The sequence below is a fragment of the Montipora foliosa genome, chromosome 12 (genome assembly GCF_036669935.1).
Source record: "Montipora foliosa isolate CH-2021 chromosome 12, ASM3666993v2, whole genome shotgun sequence".
Taxonomy (NCBI): domain Eukaryota; kingdom Metazoa; phylum Cnidaria; class Anthozoa; order Scleractinia; family Acroporidae; genus Montipora; species Montipora foliosa.
Window position 1 is genome coordinate 31,895,249 of NC_090880.1, and position 17,500 is coordinate 31,912,748.

Genomic DNA, 17,500 nt, shown 5'->3' on the forward strand with positions numbered 1-17,500 from the left:
TCTATCAATTCAAGGGCATACTGCGCATTAGTTTGAGGAAACTGAGTGGATTTAATCTATAGACTGCCCCAAGATCCGCGAAGGTGGCCAGAAAAATAGTAAAAGGCGACAAAGGAAAGTAAAGTTTTGTGCCTTTTAACTGAAGGAAACATGGTGAAACTATCACAAGAAAGCTCCATCGCACAACATAGGTTGCCGGGTAAAGCGGGCCAATTTCGCGAATTTCGTTAAGGTCCACCATGATAAAAGTCTGGTCGTATCGCTATAAGGTTTGTCTGATTCGTCCCAAACGTTACTCATATCAGTTGATGTCCGGCCGTTATTGCGTCTAATCAAGTCGCATGTCTACGATTAAGAGGACTGATTGCAAAACAGTTAGCCTTGAATTATATTAACGGCTACAATCATAAGAGGACAAGTCAAAGGAACTTTATTTAAGTGTCTAGTCGTTCTAGCGCTGAAGCACTAATCGTGGACACTGTAAATCGAAATTAACAATTAACACAAATCAAGTCAAATGTTGGTTTTTTGAGGAGAGGGGAAACCGGAGTACTCGGAGAAAACTTCTCGGTGCAGAGTAGAGAACCAACAAACTCAACCCACATATGACGCCGAGTCTGGGAATCGAACCCGGGCCACATTGGCTGGAGGCGAGTGCTCTCACCACTGCACCATCTCTGCACCCCGAGATTGACCAGATTGAGGGCATGACGACAGGAACGAGAACGCTGACATCGCAATCAAATTAGTAACAAACCTTCGTAGAAAGTAAGGTTGCCAAAAAGCGGGTTGTTTTGTAACCTACAATTGTAGATTCCCTCGCTATTTCCGCCACTCATACACTCAAACAAACCAATTCGCAGTGTCTTAATAAAACGGGTGTCTACAAAACGAAGACCTAAGACCTAAGACCTAAGACCTAAGACTCAACAACGAAGACTAGTTTTTTTTTTTTGCAGGCCTATGAAACCAGAGACAGTCAAACCGGTTAAACGCCTTGCCTCAGGCACCAAATGATGCAAAATTAGTGGGGTCTTCGTTTTGTTGATAAGGCCGGCTCGAACTACAAAACGAAGACCCTCGCTTGAATGCTTTGTTCGTTACAAGCTGACACGAAATCAATGGCTCAATCAATCACTTGTTTAAGCGAATAGCTTCAGGGCATTTTCAATTCCGAAACAATGAAACGGAGGACACAAATAACACAGTCCACAGTAGGCTGCCGTCCGCGATATTACATAACACTCGAACAAAGCATTTAAGCGAGGGTCTTCATTTTGTAGTTCGAGCCGGCCTTATCTACAAAACGAAGACCCCACTAATTTCGTTTTGTAGACACCCGTCTTAAAACTCAATGCTCAGACGCATGAATGCGTACAGTAAATTGTTATGAAGCAAATTAATAATTTACAGCTTTGGGATGGCTTGGAAGCAGTCCCTACGTTATAGATGCCACGCGTTGCCGCTACAGGGCTGCCAACCATCGTAAGTAACAACTCACGCCAATCCGCACTCAGTACGTCAGTTGTTCCACAGCAAGGTTGCAAAAGTTTGTTGCAGAAAAAAGTTTAAGTTTATCCTTTTGATATGAACAGCTTAAAAACATTGAAACTCATACAAAGAAAGGAACACGTAAATGATTAACGGTTATCGAGAAAAATCACGCATATTGCAAAAATGGTGTTTAGTGTGATTCAATGCAATAACCAGTTCTGTTCAGTATAATTTACTTCATGACTCGCTTTCTCACTGGAGGAAGACTGATAATTCTAAGTCAAAACGGCCTTTTAAGATGAACTGTGCAATTTTCTTTTAACAGGATTTCAACGCGTTCCTAAAGAAAGAGTCACAGCCAAGAAAATTGAACAGTTTTTCATCAGAAGTGAAAGTGAATTCCGAACGAGAAACAGAAGGGCTATTGAGGACAAGACGAAGTATGATGTTGTGCTTGTATTCGACGCTTCAAACTCTATTCGCAAACGCGACTTTTACCGAGGTGTCAAAGCATTGGAGGTGCTTATCCATAAAGCCCGTCCTGACACACATTATGCGGCAATAACATTCTCTGATAAAGCGATTGTTGCCTTTGATTTCACGGATTATAAGAGAGCAAAACGGTTTCTACGCACAAGAGTAAAATTTATTGGCGACAAAACAAACACGCAGGAAGCACTGCAGAAATGCCGCACCGAACTATTCCAAAAGGAAAACTCTAAACTGCGCCCAGGCGCTAAGAAGCGAGTTCTCTTGCTCTCCGATGGCAGTTCTAACATGAACGTTCATCTCACCTTGTATCGCGCGCTTCAACTAAGACTTACAGGCGTTGAAGTGTTCGTGATCGGTGTTGGTAACTACATGCCCGGAATACAGGAACTGGTTGGTATAGCAAGTAGTACGAACAAGCATCTGTATCGGGTAGTGGATACCATGTCATTACTGCAAATAACTCGGCTTATACCACCCTGGAGATACATTAATCAAGTGCAGCCACCTTGGGTCAAGGAAAAATATCGCTACGGGTATGGCCAAGACGAAATCAACAGTTGATTAAGTATACCGCGACTTCCATGAAAAAAAAAAAACCTGACACACAAAAGACGCTAACCGCAAAAGGTTAAAGTGTTTTGTCTCGCGAGCATTCTCCATTGGTGGTAATCTATAGTTACAGACTTAGCTGAACAAATCGCATTGCAGTTGTTAGCAGATATATTAGTTTTGTAAGCAGCTACTAGCCAGCCAGCCAGTCAAACAGAAATGAGATTAGCATGTTTTGCAAAGACTTCGGTGGAATTATTGGTATTTCTAACCACAGACATAATACATCCCACGCTTCGTCATTTTTTACACAATGATCCATACTTGCACGCACTTGATTGAATTTCGATTCACTATCTGGGTGTAGAAGTTTCTCGTGTTTCACTTAAATTTTAATTGATTTTCCTTGTTTAAATATCTTGAAGTTCAGGAACAATGAATGAATATGTACACCGCTTCGCCTCGAGCCTCGAATTTGAAAGAATGATACAACCCTGCCTTGTAGACATCATTAATTAATCGTTTACGAATGAAATCTCCGAAATGAACACTGACAACAATAAATCCAAAGTTCTAAAACTATTTCTGTAGCTTTAGAATGTTTCAGCTTTATCTTAGTAGGCATCAGTTGAGATATACTGCCATCGAAATGCCCTCTTCAGAGAGTGTCAACAAAGTTTGTGATTTATTGCATTGAATAATGCATGTGTGTATAGTTGTTGACATGATAGCGAGAAAGATACGTAAACATCAAGATCTCACGCACTTGGTGAAAGTAAATATTAACATGAAACTTGAATCTGTTGACTAAAATATCGCAAGACATGGAATGTGAAAAGTTTGAATATTAACAGCGAATACATTTGTGAATACTACTTCCTTTCTCCCTTAAATGGATTTACTAGGATTTCTCGTACTTCAAATTACCTATTCTTGTTGACAATAAGTACTGACACTATCGAATGATCCTTTGTCTGTTGTTTCGCAAGAGCGTTCGAAAGCTCTTGGCTATACTAAGGTTCGCTTAAAAGATTTAGTCTTTAAAAACGTTGCTGACAGAGGGAATTTCTTCGAAACAAGAAGCAATGTTCATGCGTGGAATATCCGGCTGCACAGGCTCAGTAATGAGATTTCCGGATTCTAACAGCTTTGTGCAACACAAATCCCTGATGAAAGACAAAGAAAGGAAAGAACTATAACTATATGTGCTGCGAGCACAGATGAACAGCTTACTATTCTTTTAGGATCCCAGTACCTTAAATACCAGGCCTATGTCGTTCAAAAGGTGGATGATAAATCCGACACTAAGCAGCGGATAAACACTAGCAAAACCAATTGAGTTATCCAGTAGATAGTGATTTATCCAGTGGCTAGCGCTATCCGTCGTTTGAACGAGTGGTGGGGGGGGGGGGGGGGATAAAAGTGGCAGGATAAAAGTCGATTTTAGCATTTTTTAGCATTTCACTAGACGAGCTCACAGTAAACATGCCCAGCGGTTTTCAAGTGCACAAATGTAAACTGTGCAACCACGTTCTTCTGATGTTTTGTGGTCGTTGTTATGTGTGTTTCGTTTCTTATTATATACTCAACAAAACATCTTGTTTCTGATTGGCCAATGGCGAATGCATACGTAGGTTTTAGAGTGCAATCCAGGTTATGGAGTGCAATACGGAAGTTGCTATGGAAACACCGGGGAAGCGCCAAATTTGAACACCAAAGTGAAAAAAATGGCTGACAGTCGGTTTGCTTTGTCAAACCAAAACATCGTTCACCAACTTAAAGAAAATGCGAAAACCAAAAACACGTTGAAAGCTACACAGACTTGGTTGAATGTCCGGCTGGCAAACATGGGCGACTGAAAGAAAACTAAACCCAAAACTGGAAGAATACGAGCACGAACAAAGTAGCGCGTTTGAGTAATTTTGTTGAGAATACAATAAATAAAAACTCGTATAAACCTGCATGTGCATTTCGTCAGTGATTTATGGTCCACTCGTGATGTTTTGAAAGTTCTCAAATTGCACGAGCCGTAGGCGAGTGCAATTTTGAGAACTTTCAAAACATCACTCGTGTCGATAAATCACGAAATGCACTCGCGTTCATACGATTTCCTATACTTATTTCATATTACTTTACTGTTACATCAGTTTCCAAAGAGCGCAGATATGAATGAAAATTAACCGAGATTCTCCAATGAAATTTATAATAATACCGTTTACACTTAAGTTGGTGTGTTTCGAGGTCAGTATAAAAACCTTCTACTACCTTTTCAACTAAATATCTTCATAGTGATTCTTTCTTTTCTTCAGATCTTGAAAGTTTGATTGCTGTACACTTCACTGGCAAAATTTTGAGCTTTCATTTTTATACAAAGGCCGTTTACTTTGAGTGTAAGTTTTGGCTTTCAAAGTCTACCATTACTCACGTTCAAAACTGACCGATTGGACCTCAGAGGATCCAGGGAAAAGTGACGTCAAAGGCTCACTAGCTTAAAATTTCATCGTGTGAATGCAGCTTATTTTATTCAGCTGTTTCGCGAAAGTTTGTCCAAAAGAAGCGTAAGAGCTTTCGCGACAATGCCGAAAGGTAGTATGGGAGATATTCATTAAAATCAATTCAACTTGTAGTGAACGCTAAGAATCGAAGATGCCACGACAGTCCAGTGAAGACCTATGGTGGCGACCTATTTGGATGAAAGAGTTCTTAGGATATAGCGTTGATGAAGTGGCACAGGCTTATGTTGAAACTCTCTCTCGCTATCACGCTACCAAAACACGTCCAAAAACAAAACGGTTCTTTAGCAAAAACGATGGCTCTGCACATGCGCCACCATTTTTGGTATCTTTTTCTCCGACTTTTTCTGGGAAACATGGCATAAAATAAGTAAGGTTAAAGTCGTCAGAATCATGCCTTCTCTGTGAATCCTAACCCTTTGTTACTAATTCATGGCCTGGATCATTTGACTGAATTTTGAAACTCACTCATATCTCAATGTCAGTAACAAAACACGAGCATGTATTTCTACGTTGACTCAAACCGACAGTTTACCATAATGCCTTTCAGTATTGTCGCGTACGCTTTTATGCTTCTTTTGGAAAACCTTTCTCGAAAAAGCTGTATGCAAAACGCGAGTTTAATAGTCTGAAAGCCTAAACTTCCGTGCTGCATATTAATTCCGCGGCGTACACACGCATTGCATTCTTAAACAAGTAACCCTTTGGCGTCATTTTCTCCTCGATCCAGTTCTCTCAAGATCTTAAAGTTAGCAATGGCGGACCATTAAATTGGAAAATTCCAGTTAAAATAAACAGGTGTTTTTTTTTTTTAATCAACGCTTAAAACTTCGGTCACTTAGTGTTTAGTTAACAAAAAATTGAAATTCAACGAAAAATAAAAATTGATTTTTTGGTCATAGTATCACTTTAAAATACTCTAAACTGATTTCATCCAGATTCAATGGCCGATTTGGACATACCGGCAGAATTTTGAAACTCCGAACGTATATAGAAGTTGAACTGAAAACTAGCCCACTTGACAAAAGTCACACTTCGAGCTCGACAATGTCGATGAACCTAGAAAAGACAGGACCGCAAAGCACGCCTATGCTTTCATGAGTAGAACCAGTCATACCTCTATGACAGTGCTTGAATAAATAAACACGATTACTTACCAAAACGGGTAAAGAAAAGATAAACGCGAGCATGCGATTTTTGTACACGGGCTCGAGTACCTACCGTGAAATCGAGGCGCATGACATGCCATCATATGGCATTCAGACGATACCTTATGCAGTAAAATGCGTTTTTCCTCAGTCGGAACGAAACAATACTTGGGTATATTGCAAGAGTCCACCATTCTGCGATCCATATCTATTGTTACTAGGTACTTATTCATTCTAAAGTATTTCATCACTTTTTCCATAGGCTGCACAAAAGCTATAAGAATGCTCTTTCAATCAAATAAATTAAATTTCAATCAAAATCCCAGTGGTTAGACGTCATTCCAATGATAACAGGTTGATAGATGGGTAGATAGTCTATTAAGTTAACTCATTAATAATAACCTCCATTGGTATAGCGCTAAAATATCCTAAAGCACTTTACAGACTTTACACAACGCGTAATTGAAAACTTAAAATACAACCTCCAAGCGGACTGAATTACGAAATTACTTTACTTCCGGAAACGTAGGTAACAAAAACATCTAACATGTATAAATATATCATGTCTCGAGACAAAGAGGATAAAGCTATGTTAACATAATTTTAAGCAATAATCAAGATAAAGATCGAAAACTGTGGTAATAGATTGCGTAACTTGTCATGGTATTTCTTCACACCGAGTCACACTTCGGCTCATAGCTGGAATATATAGAATGTCCAACGCTTCACTATATCACGCACGTCGAGCGCGCCTTTACAGCTTTTCAATCTCGTGGCAGTGCAGAGTGAAAAACGCCTCACCCATAAAAATTTGATGACGGAGCGAATTCACTTAACTTAAGCCTGGTGTCCATATGATCCGCAACGGTCTGCCACACAGTCGTAATGGTCGGGGAAGTAGAACTAGATTCAACTTTCCCGACCATTAGGATCGTGTCGCAGACCGATCGTAGACCGTTGCAGATCATATGGAATCAAACAGGGGCACTCAACGAGAATATAGTTCAAAACCACTTAAACATAGCATTGTTAAACGTATTTTAGTATTTAAACGGTAGATATAGGCATATTTTTATCCCCTAAAAAATTTTTCATCTGTTCGGATTCCCTAGCTGAAAGTCTAGTGATCCGAAAATTCTAGGGATCAAAACTTACCTTTTCGGAAAATTTCAGCCAGAAAAAAGGCTCCAGAAAATTCTAGGAGACCATTTTAGGGTAAAAAAATCCGTTAAAAATGGGCAATTATACCATTTTTTAGATGTTCGAAAATCCTAGGACAGGCAGGCAAGCAAGAAATTTTACTACAAATATTCCGAAAATTCTAGATCTCAAATTGTCTTCCGAACAGATATTTTCCGAAAATTGACATTGGGCGCCCCTGATCAAAGGGGTCTGCAGAGACGGGTCAACTGATAAAAACACCGTCGAAACGCACTAACATCAAAAGTTTGACTTCAAAAAGGGAAAGTGGCTAAACTATTGAGTTGACGCTGAAAACAGTTCGAATTGTAAAAAGTTCTTCTTTCTGGTGGTCTAGTCCAACATTTGTGATCTTCCTTCAAAATGCAGTATCCAGAGAGATGTGCGAAATGTCAAAAGGTGGACAGATTGCAAAAAGATATCACTTTATCACTTTCTACATAGTTATACAAAACAACATCTTGTAAACAAACTTTCATTAACAAGTTAAAAAGAATATTTTTACACGGTTGTTTACCATAAATTAATCAAATGACTTCTCGAAAATTCATGCTAAGGCTTTTTATTCGTGCAAGGCTTTCTATTCGTTTAAGATTGAAGGCGACCTTGTTAAAGCCAGACGTGTCAAGCCTGTTGAAATCGCCGGCGACCAGAAATTCACAGCTATGATAAGGAGACTCGATTTTCGTCATGGACTAAAGATAGTTTAAAATTTCCAAATCCGTGGCGCCATATTCACTTTGTGGATGGTAAACACAGGCTGCTATAATGCAAGACAATCCCCTGAGGAGCCACGGTGGTCGTACTTGAATCCAAATTACTTCAAAACCATTCAACTCGACGTGTAAAAACTATAAAAACCAAAATTAAGCGGAGCGGCTCTAGACCAGTACCTTTGAAAAACTGTGGGAGGCGCAGTGGCCTCATGGTTAGTGCGCTCGACTCCGGATCGAGTGGTCCGGGTTCGGGTCCTGGCTGGGGACGTTATGTTGTGTTCCTAGACAAGACACTTTACTCTAACGGTGCCTCTCTCCACCCAGATGTATAAATGGGTACCGGCGAAGTTAATGCTGGGGGTAACCCTGCGATGGACTAGCATCCCATCCCAGGGGGGAGTAGTAATACTCCCAGTCGCTTCATGCTACAGAAACTGGAGATACGTGCCGGCCTGGTGGGCCTTCTAGGCTCGTGGAAGACTTTACCTTTACCTTTGAAAAACTGGAAATCAAAAATCGCAATATACAGCTGTGGTGCATCCATGCATGCCCGCATGCATGTTTCTAAAATCACCCCTCTCGTCCGCCAGTCTGCTAATTAAACTCCTGCTGCTAAGTTTGAGGACACTAAAATCACATGGGAGTGGGGGGTCCCCATGGACGAATGTGGCGGTACTGGTAGAAGTGAAGTTGAATTTACACATTTAAAAAGTGCAATTTATTTGTAGCTCTTACTATTATTTAAGAAACGTATAGTATCGAAACAATATAACACTTCTATTCACGCCAAGTCTGTAACGATTTTTGAAGTCTTTGGTCAGTGAAACATTCAAACTAATTGTTTAAATTAATGAACGAAATGATTTATAAAATTAGGGTATTGAACTGCGGATATGAAATCAAGTGAAGCTATGATCCTCGCAGTTATGAACCCAATTTTAGCAATTGGGAACACTTAAATCCGCAAATGACCAGCACCCAACGTCAGTGGCTTCAAAGCTCAGTCGCGAGGTCACGGGGTTTAAACCCCGTTGAAGTCCTGAATTTTTCAGACTTCTCTAAGCAATTGCTAAAATTGCGTTCATACCTGCGAGAATCATAGCTTCACTTGTTTTAAAATTAAGAAAAAAGACAAAAAATAAATACCAAGTAAATGGTTAAAAAAATTATTTTCATCACCAGTCTCTCGAATAAAATCACAGTTATTATGATAAAATTTCCAACACTGACTATTATGCAGTTGATGTGTTGTCAGGTACTTAACAAACGCTTAATAATCCTACTAATTCAGCCACTAGCCATGAAGTTTCTGAAATTTATATGTTTACCGTAGCGAAAAAAATCAATCAGGTCCAATTTTTCTGTTGTTTCTCTCTCATCGGAACGTAAATTTTCGTCATGCAAAAAGTTTCCAGACTTTTCGTCTCCACCTCCACTGCATGAACACTATGAAACTTGACTGTTTCAAGAACAAAGTGTCAACACAAACAAACAAAAAGTATGCATGTTATTCATCCTGCTGTTATATACTGAGGACCTTTACATAATCAGTCAGACGTGCAACTAAAGCCATAGACAACAGTCATTGGAGCGCAAAGCTCTGAAACAGTTACCGTCAATATGTGTAAAGTGTTGCTGATTGTCGCATTGGTGCTTGGTTTTGCAACTAAGTGTCCAGGATTTATCTGGGAAAGGACCAAGAAGTACGATGTTGATCCCTTGGAACGTGAGTACCCGTCTTTTTTTGCTATATTCTTCCCGTTTTTACTTTTTCTTTGGGAGCGCACGTCGCTCCCCAGCTGGGCAGCAAATGGATCACCGGATTTGAAGTCGAATGATGAATATTGACGCCTCTTTATTTAGTAATCGAAGGGATTCGCCAGGTTCACCTGCTCTCGTATCAAAATATGAAAAAAGAACTTTGAAGATAGTTTAACGAACTATAGCATTTGCTGTAATCTTCTAACTTCCACAATTTTATGGTGAAGCGGAGAAGCGTACATGCAGATATATTACACTTAGCAAGTTTTTATCGTTTTAGGAGTATATCATGTCAACTTGTGATCTTATTTTAAAAGTGTTCCCACAATAGTCTAGCTAGCATAAACAAATTACTACTCAACTAAGGATTACTCTAACATAAAGACGGTCACTCAATCTGTTATCGGCGAAAGGACTACATGCATCATGAGTATTAGTATTCAGCAATGAGACATTTTCTGTTTTCAACCTTCTCGTTAGCGTTGAATTCCTCAAGAAAATTTATTACTCAGTACGTGGCGGAATTGAAACCTAAAAAGAAACGAAAGAACTAGTTCCCCACCTGAGATTTTTATTATGTCGAGATGTCGAGATGTTCGAGATGTTCGAGATGTTCGACAGGATGAACGAAATATTCTAAATGACTGGAACCTTTTCACGGCCATAAACTGGCTTGAATATGTGAAGAAAAGATTTAAACGTCTTTTTTTTCAGTAGTAATAACTCTAATGGTGAACTTATGACGCACATGCTTGGGGCAAAGATACTTAGTGTTATAGCGGCTTGACTTTAAACGTTTCATTGTATGGCAATTCTCTAAAGCGTTTTAGGACACTGATATGAATACCGACTGACCGATAAAAGCATTCATATAAAGAATGGTCCATTAAACAATAAGTTCATGGCGCATACCAGCAGTATTTGGAAGATAAAAGTGAATTTTGTAAGTACATTTTGAGAAAAACTACTTCTGAGCATTACAAACCCCTTTTGGCCTGTCTGATTATGTAAAGTTTTACTACGTTTGTACTACATGACGATTTTCGCGCAATTTCAACATTATTTACCGCCAAAGAAATGTGACCTTGTCTTCACGCTGCCATATTTTCTTTATTCACTTATTTCACTGCAGGGTTCCAGAAAGTTCCGCCCGCTCGAGAAACGGCGAAAAAGCTAATGCGGCACTACCTTGGAATTGATCACGGTGTGATGAGGCTGTTCAGAAGAAGGCATCGCAGGTCTTCTGAAGTGGACACCTCTCAGTTTTACGCACAGTTCGACGCCATTTTCATAATTGACTCGTCAGGATCCATACGTAAAAAAGACTTCAAAAAGACGATCCACGCTCTACAGTTACTGACGGGAAAAGCAGACAGAAAAAGACGCTACGCGGCCATTACGTTTTCATACAACGCTACGGTGAGTTTTAACTTCAGCTCGAAACAAGATGCCATTTCCAATCTACGAAAAATCCCTTTTGAAGCTGGAAAGACGAACACACAGGACGCGCTTGGGAAGTGCCTGCAGGAGCTGATTCTACAACGCGAAAACGGAGCGCGACCTGGCTTGAGAAAGCGAGTCTTGATTGTCACAGACGGTCAGTCAAACATAGCTAAAGAAGACACGTTGTATCGTGCACTTCAGGTCAAAAGCACGGGAACACAAATATTCGTGATCGCAGTTGGACGTTACATGAGAGGCATGTCAGAGATCGTAGGTCTCGCTAGCTCCACAGACGCTCATCTTTACCGGGTGGCTGACATGGAAGGGTTACTCAAAGTGGTCAAGATGATCCCACCGTGGCGTATTATCAGGGAGTATATGACCCGATCTTGGCTGTATAACCCTGAATATTGAGAATTATGACTCTCTGACAGCGATAAATTACCTAGCACATCAAGGCAAGAGTTCAAGTTTTGCGCACACCTATATACAGACAAACTCAGCTCGGACACATGTGCACACAAAAAAAACCCAATATACATGGAAGACTATTAGGGGTAGGGTTAAACTTTGAAAAGTAGCTTTGAAAATTAAAAGCTGGAAACGATCATAAACTTTAAGGTGTATGCAGTGATAAAGCGTTTAAATCAGTTTCCAAAAAGAAAATAATCACACCATGAAAACATCAAACAACCGCGTTTACAGCAACTATTCAATTAAAAAAGGATTAAAGAAATTAGAAAGATAAAACAGAGATAACACGAGCTTTCTAGAAAGGCAGGAAACATTTGCTAACAAAAGATTCAAGCACATAAAAAATCTCAAATCGACGAATTTGGTGTACATGTAATTACGTTGAAAGAGGAGTTTCAAGTCAAGTCTCTATCTCATCACGCTGTGTGGAATATAGGAGCAAAGAGCTTGATCAAAACAATACATGAAAAGAAAACTTGACCTTGTTTTCTAACGGACCCGACCATAGTTAATAGAGGGGAATGGTTATGAAACCCGACAAATTTCTTTGTTGTAGGTTTTTGTTCTCTTTTTTGGCCTTGACCGTGCACAAAACACAATAGTTGTTTACTCCGTACTGAGGAACTAACCAATAGAGACGTGTTGGTTACGTAATTCATGCATAGTGTATGAGTTCAAAACAAAAGATTGTGCACGGTCGTGGACTTTCCAACCTATATCTTGGCATCTTTGTTTGCTCCTTTGATGTTTGCCGAGCTTCCAAACCATTCCCCTCTATAACTATGACCCGACCAAGCACATCTTGAAAGTTCTCAACAGCTGGTTTCATGTTTGACGTCATCACCGCCATGTTGGTGAACAAGAACAAATACCTTTCATTAGCTCCTTTTGTTCGTCCACCACTGAGCAATTGTACATAACTTACATCACTGTTATCTGTGTCTCTAGACATTGATTGCAAACCATCTATTGAAGAGAACTGAAATTCATACCTTCAGTGACAGGGTATCAACGTATGTTTTTATGGGATGACAAGTAGAAAGAAGGGTTCTTTCACAAACACGACTGACATTTATCTAAATTACTGAGAGGGTAAAGTAAATCGCTTAGTGTCTCTAAGATAAACAGAGACTTTGATGCTCAAATCTATTTAGGAACTGGTAAGGCGCCATTCCTTAAAAAAAAAAGTTGCATTCACTCAAACATGATTGCTTCAGCCGTCAATTCTTTTTTTTTTTTTGTAATTTAAAATTCAGCCGTCAATTCTCTCTCAACCCACAAAAGCGAGTCAACGTCCTTAAATTACAAGGTGTCACCGCCAGGAATTTCAACTGGAAGAAAAGTGCCACAATAAATAGGGTGGATTCCAGAACTATCTCAGCAATAATGCAAAAGTTTCGAGTTCTCATCAAGTCGGAAGATCTCAAAAGATTTTTTTTTCAAAGAGTTCAGTTATAAAACGGGTCAAAGATGTCAGTACATTTGTTTCATCTGCAACTCATTAAACCGCCTGACTGAAATCAATACAACACGCGATATTTACAGGGTTCAGGACCTGATGGAATCAAACATGAATTTCCGGAGCTACTGAATGATGTCATCAGTTTGCTACCGTAAAACCTGTAGTGGAGTTTGAAGAATTCAGAATTATTTGAGAAATTTTGAGAAGTGGGGGTGGGATTCTAAACTTAGTTATGTGACTCTCAACAAATGACGCATATTTTTTCCAATTCACTATCGTGTTTTCTTCGCCTCGGGAGATACAGTCACAATTTACAAAGGTTTTATCAAGAGTGCAAACCTTGCCTCCGTCTTCTAGCGATTACTGGAAAACTTGCATTACTCAAATTGCTTGTATGCGTAAAATGCGTTTCGGTTGACAGCTCCATCAACTTTTGGAAAGTGAAGGTGGCACATACCACAGTAAACAGTAAGAAGAAATGAACGTTTTCATCATTTAAGATCTTTAAAAAATTGTTAGTGAAAGGCGCACACACTATGATGCTATTAAAAATCACTTGTTTGGCACCGCTTTCTAAGTGTGCCTGGCTGTGAGTAAGTGTTACGTGACAATGAACAGCTGCATCGACTAAGTGACATTCGATTTTTGTCAAACTGTAAATTTTATCGAAATGCCGAAGATATAACAAACGCTAGCACAATTAGCCTGCGTGGCAGGCCGTTCAAAAATCATCCCTTTAGTCATCGTGCATGCAATGCAATGACATTTCCACACACAAAAAAACACCTAAGACAATTACACCGGGCAACTTACGTTGAGTGTTTTACACTTATCGAATAGATAACGTTTTGTTTGTGATAAATTTAGACAAATAACTCTTAAATGCGGATTGACCACGGATAACAGATGTCGATTGAGAAAGCGAGATTAGATTCAGACAGATATAAGTAGATCGAAGGTTGTCCTCGCCCCTTCCGCGCTATCTTAAACGCCTTTTTATTTTTTGAAGAAAGCTCTACTTTTCCTGTAGATTGATGTTCTAAGGTCATATAAAGATCTTGATGCAACTGCCCTATCAACAAACTATCATACTACACAAGTATCATCCATAAAGCCACGATTGGAGCCTACGCAACCATGCACCGCGGTCTTAAACCGCAGCAAACCCGCAGGGATTATAGAAAAGGAGGGATGGGACAGAAAGTGTATCCTTTCCTTCCCTCCCGTCCCCCCCAGTGATGCCCGCAAAGCACGAAACAAGTAAGAGCCATAGGACTATGAAAGTCTTATACACTCTTGGTGACGCTCGCGCTCTCGCCGAATTTAAAACAAAAGTTTAAAAGTTTTCTCTTCCGGTCCCCGCACGGGATTGAAGGCAATAAAAATGAATAAAACAAAGACCCACAAAGCAACAAAGTATTCCCGTGCGAGAGAAGAGCTCCAAAGAGCATTCTGGCTGCGCGAACGTTGGGGCGCATTCCCTCATATTACTGCGTAAGGAAGGACCAGCTTGACAAAACAGAAACTCCAGACCCTAATCAGCAAGATAGAATTATAGTATAAAAACCCAAAAGAGCAAGGCTGATGGAACAGTGAAGGAATAAATTATCTCTGAGACCGATATTTCGCAAGGTACTGACTAGGCATATGCTGACATTACCTTCCTTTGGCACCGTTAAATCAGCCTTGCCTGTTTTGGTTTTCAAATTCCCTTAGGACACTTTCCATTTGACAGCACTGACCGCCCAGACCGAGCATTGGAAGGACTATCTCTACAACGCCTTCAAATCATGACACACTTCGAGGATGATATATTTTCCTCCAGAAGAATGCGAGGGATTACCATGCAAGAGTTCCTTCAAATTGTTGCATTTTCTTTGCAAAACTGACGGGCCTGGTCGGCCAGTTCTGACAAAAGGAAAGCGCCCGACTTAGCCTGTAGCACCGATTTTCAAGTAGCAAGAAAAAAATTCTAGTAGTGCTTTATTCGCAAGATAACGCTTGCTATGAAGGTTATAAAGGAATTAACTACAATCTAGCGATCGGCGTTTTCCGGTTGAAAAGGCTATAACTTGCCTTCTGCACGTCTAGTCTTTGTTGGGGATTATTCATGTAAGAAACTTTCATACCTCTTTGACAAATTTTGAATACTTGTTGATAAGAAGGGGACCAAACATCTTGCCGATCTCTTCTGCATTCATCACATTGTTTGTAACCACATTGACAAGGTGGGAAAACAGAGATTTCCACAACTTGATCAGGGAACTCTCAACGTGACGTCTAGGAACAAACGAGATTAGGCATTAAGAGAAAAAAACCTAAAACAAATAATGAGGATGAGCTGAAGATTGTGAAGAATGATTTAAATTCTTTGAAGAAAAACAGGCAACCTTCCTGTAGTGTATACGGCACGAGCTAATCAATGATATAGAAGATTCATACAATATTATGATTTCTTTCGCGAAATCCTGAATGTAATGCATTGGAATGTACTTACCTTAGCTCTATCTCTTTCTTGAAATCAAGTCCTTCCGTAAATACTCTGTCTGGAATGAGGCATCCTGAGGGATAACTGGACAACAACAATGGCAGCTCTTCTAGTGCAATCATACTGACCGTGTTTGGATCAAAAGACTGGAGACCACTGCCCGTTTCTGCAGCTCTGAATAATAAAATCAGTTGAGCCAAAGTGCTTTTCAATGTGATGGTTTACAAAATTCAAACCTTGATTTGCAATCCTGTCGCTTTGAATATTTGATTGTCCAATACCCAAATTACATACAGTAATTCAATATTTGGTGTTTACAATTACCGGTAATTCAGTGGTGATCAATTGTGAAAAAGGTCGGATTACCCTCTCAGGGGGTACTCCCTTATATGGGCTATATAGGTATGTGCGGTCCCAAAGGGTGTGGTATTTTAGCTGTTTTGGTTAAAAAGAGGGCATGGTTTGTGTACTCAAGTCTCAGTTGAATTGGGTATGTTTTTTTTAAGAAGCTACTTCTTCATCATTTGGCCAAATTTTCGTGTTTCACTCTCCCACCGATGCAGCAACACCGTTTCTTTAAAAACTCACCCCTCCTCGTTCCCACCAAGAAACAGTGTTATAGTCTGGTGAAGTGTGTTGGCGACAACTGAACAAGTCAAGTTGACGTCTTTTTTTTTTTCCTTTTAAGGCAAGAAATTCACACTTAACAGCTCTTCCAATCAATCTTCTATTTTATTACATACCATGCCCTATAATTTAGGACGCACGTAAGCAGGTTATGCCAGAGTCTCTCTCTTGCCCCAGTAGACGAGGAAGTTGAGCAGAGGTCAACCACGGGGTACTCGGAAGGATGATTTAACACTCCGTTTCTCTTGTTCCGTTTTTGTACTAATGCCATGTTATGCGACGAACGTACGGGTTTTTTTTTTTTTTTTTTCATGCAAACATGATACAATCAACATTGAGCCGGGTCATCATGTGTACCATGATTTTTTGCCGCTGTTGTGATCCTAATGATCATTACCTTACCTTACCTTACCTTATTATTTCGTCGCGCATGTCTGAGCTGCATTGCGGCGATCGATAAAGCGCCTCTGGACTGAACGACACCTCAACATCAGCATCAACGGCTTGAAGAATGGCCATAAAACCATCTTCAGTGATCGTTGGCTTCTTCGGTTCGTCTGTCTTCATTTGCACAGGCTTCTCTATATCTTTGTTTGTTAAGAAACCACCTGCGTCCTGATTTCTGTCATCTTTGAGCAAAACGCCATCGGAATCTACTTTCTTTTCATTTTGGGCGTTCTTGTAAGTCACTATCTTAGCTTGTTCCGAAGCGTCTCCGAGTTCACCTGTCGGTGTCACATCCTCTTGTAACTGAAAATGACCGCCCTTCGTGCTAATTTCCGAAGCTATGGATTCGGGAATATCCTCGCTTATGTCTTCGGAGATACTTTTCCGGGCATTAAGATCAATGGCTGGTTTACTGACTTCTTCGAAATTTGCTTCCCCCTCGCGAGCTGCATCATTTACCTTAACAAATTCCTGAGTATCATTGTAATCAGGCCCCTCTGATTTTTGCAAAGCTGAAGGTACATAATGTTCATTCCCATCTGGAAGACTAATGTCACTCAAAGTCAGGCTTTCGTCGTCATCACTACTCTCAGCTCCTTTTACTTGCTTTGATTCTTGAAGCTCAGGCAGTGAATGTTTTTCTTCTACTACGGTATCCTTACATTCCTTTCCTAAACTCTCGGGTA

At 40.0% G+C, this 17,500-nt stretch overlaps 3 protein-coding genes across 5 annotated transcripts in view; 2 read left to right on the forward strand and 1 right to left on the reverse strand.

Moving 5' to 3' along the window:
• LOC137978448 (integrin alpha-L-like) overlaps positions 1–3,604 on the forward strand; it is a 3,881-nt gene extending 277 nt beyond the window's left edge. The window contains exon 2 of the mRNA XM_068825379.1: positions 1,820–3,604. Within this exon, the coding sequence (XP_068681480.1) occupies positions 1,820–2,547 (728 nt within the window). The 3' untranslated portion in view covers positions 2,548–3,604. The remainder of the gene's footprint in view (positions 1–1,819) is intronic.
• Positions 1–17,500, reverse strand: part of LOC137978439 (fap1 adhesin-like) — a 32,170-nt gene that overhangs the window by 8,201 nt on the left and 6,469 nt on the right. For all 3 annotated transcript variants that reach the window (XM_068825368.1, XM_068825369.1, XM_068825367.1), the window contains 3 exons: positions 16,780–17,500; positions 15,750–15,914; positions 15,382–15,532 (listed from right to left, as the gene is read on the reverse strand). The exon at positions 16,780–17,500 is cut by the window's right edge and continues 448 nt beyond it. In XM_068825368.1, coding sequence (XP_068681469.1) covers positions 15,382–15,532; positions 15,750–15,914; positions 16,780–17,500 — 1,037 coding nt within the window. The remainder of the gene's footprint in view (positions 1–15,381; positions 15,533–15,749; positions 15,915–16,779) is intronic.
• LOC137978447 (vitrin-like) lies at positions 9,328–12,270 on the forward strand. The gene is made up of 2 exons (XM_068825378.1): positions 9,328–9,838; positions 11,006–12,270. The coding sequence occupies exons 1-2, from the start codon at positions 9,733–9,735 to the stop codon at positions 11,728–11,730; spliced, it is 831 nt and encodes a 276-aa protein (XP_068681479.1). The 5' UTR covers positions 9,328–9,732; the 3' UTR covers positions 11,731–12,270.

Excerpts from the sequence above, each read along its gene's own strand:
- LOC137978447 (XM_068825378.1), top strand. The coding sequence starts at position 9,733 with ATGTGTAAAGTGTTGCTGATTGTCGCATTGGTGCTTGGTTTTGCAACT. Across the intron at positions 9,839-11,005 it reads CGATGTTGATCCCTTGGAAC|GGTTCCAGAAAGTTCCGCCC; the intron begins GTGAGTACCCGT and ends ATTTCACTGCAG.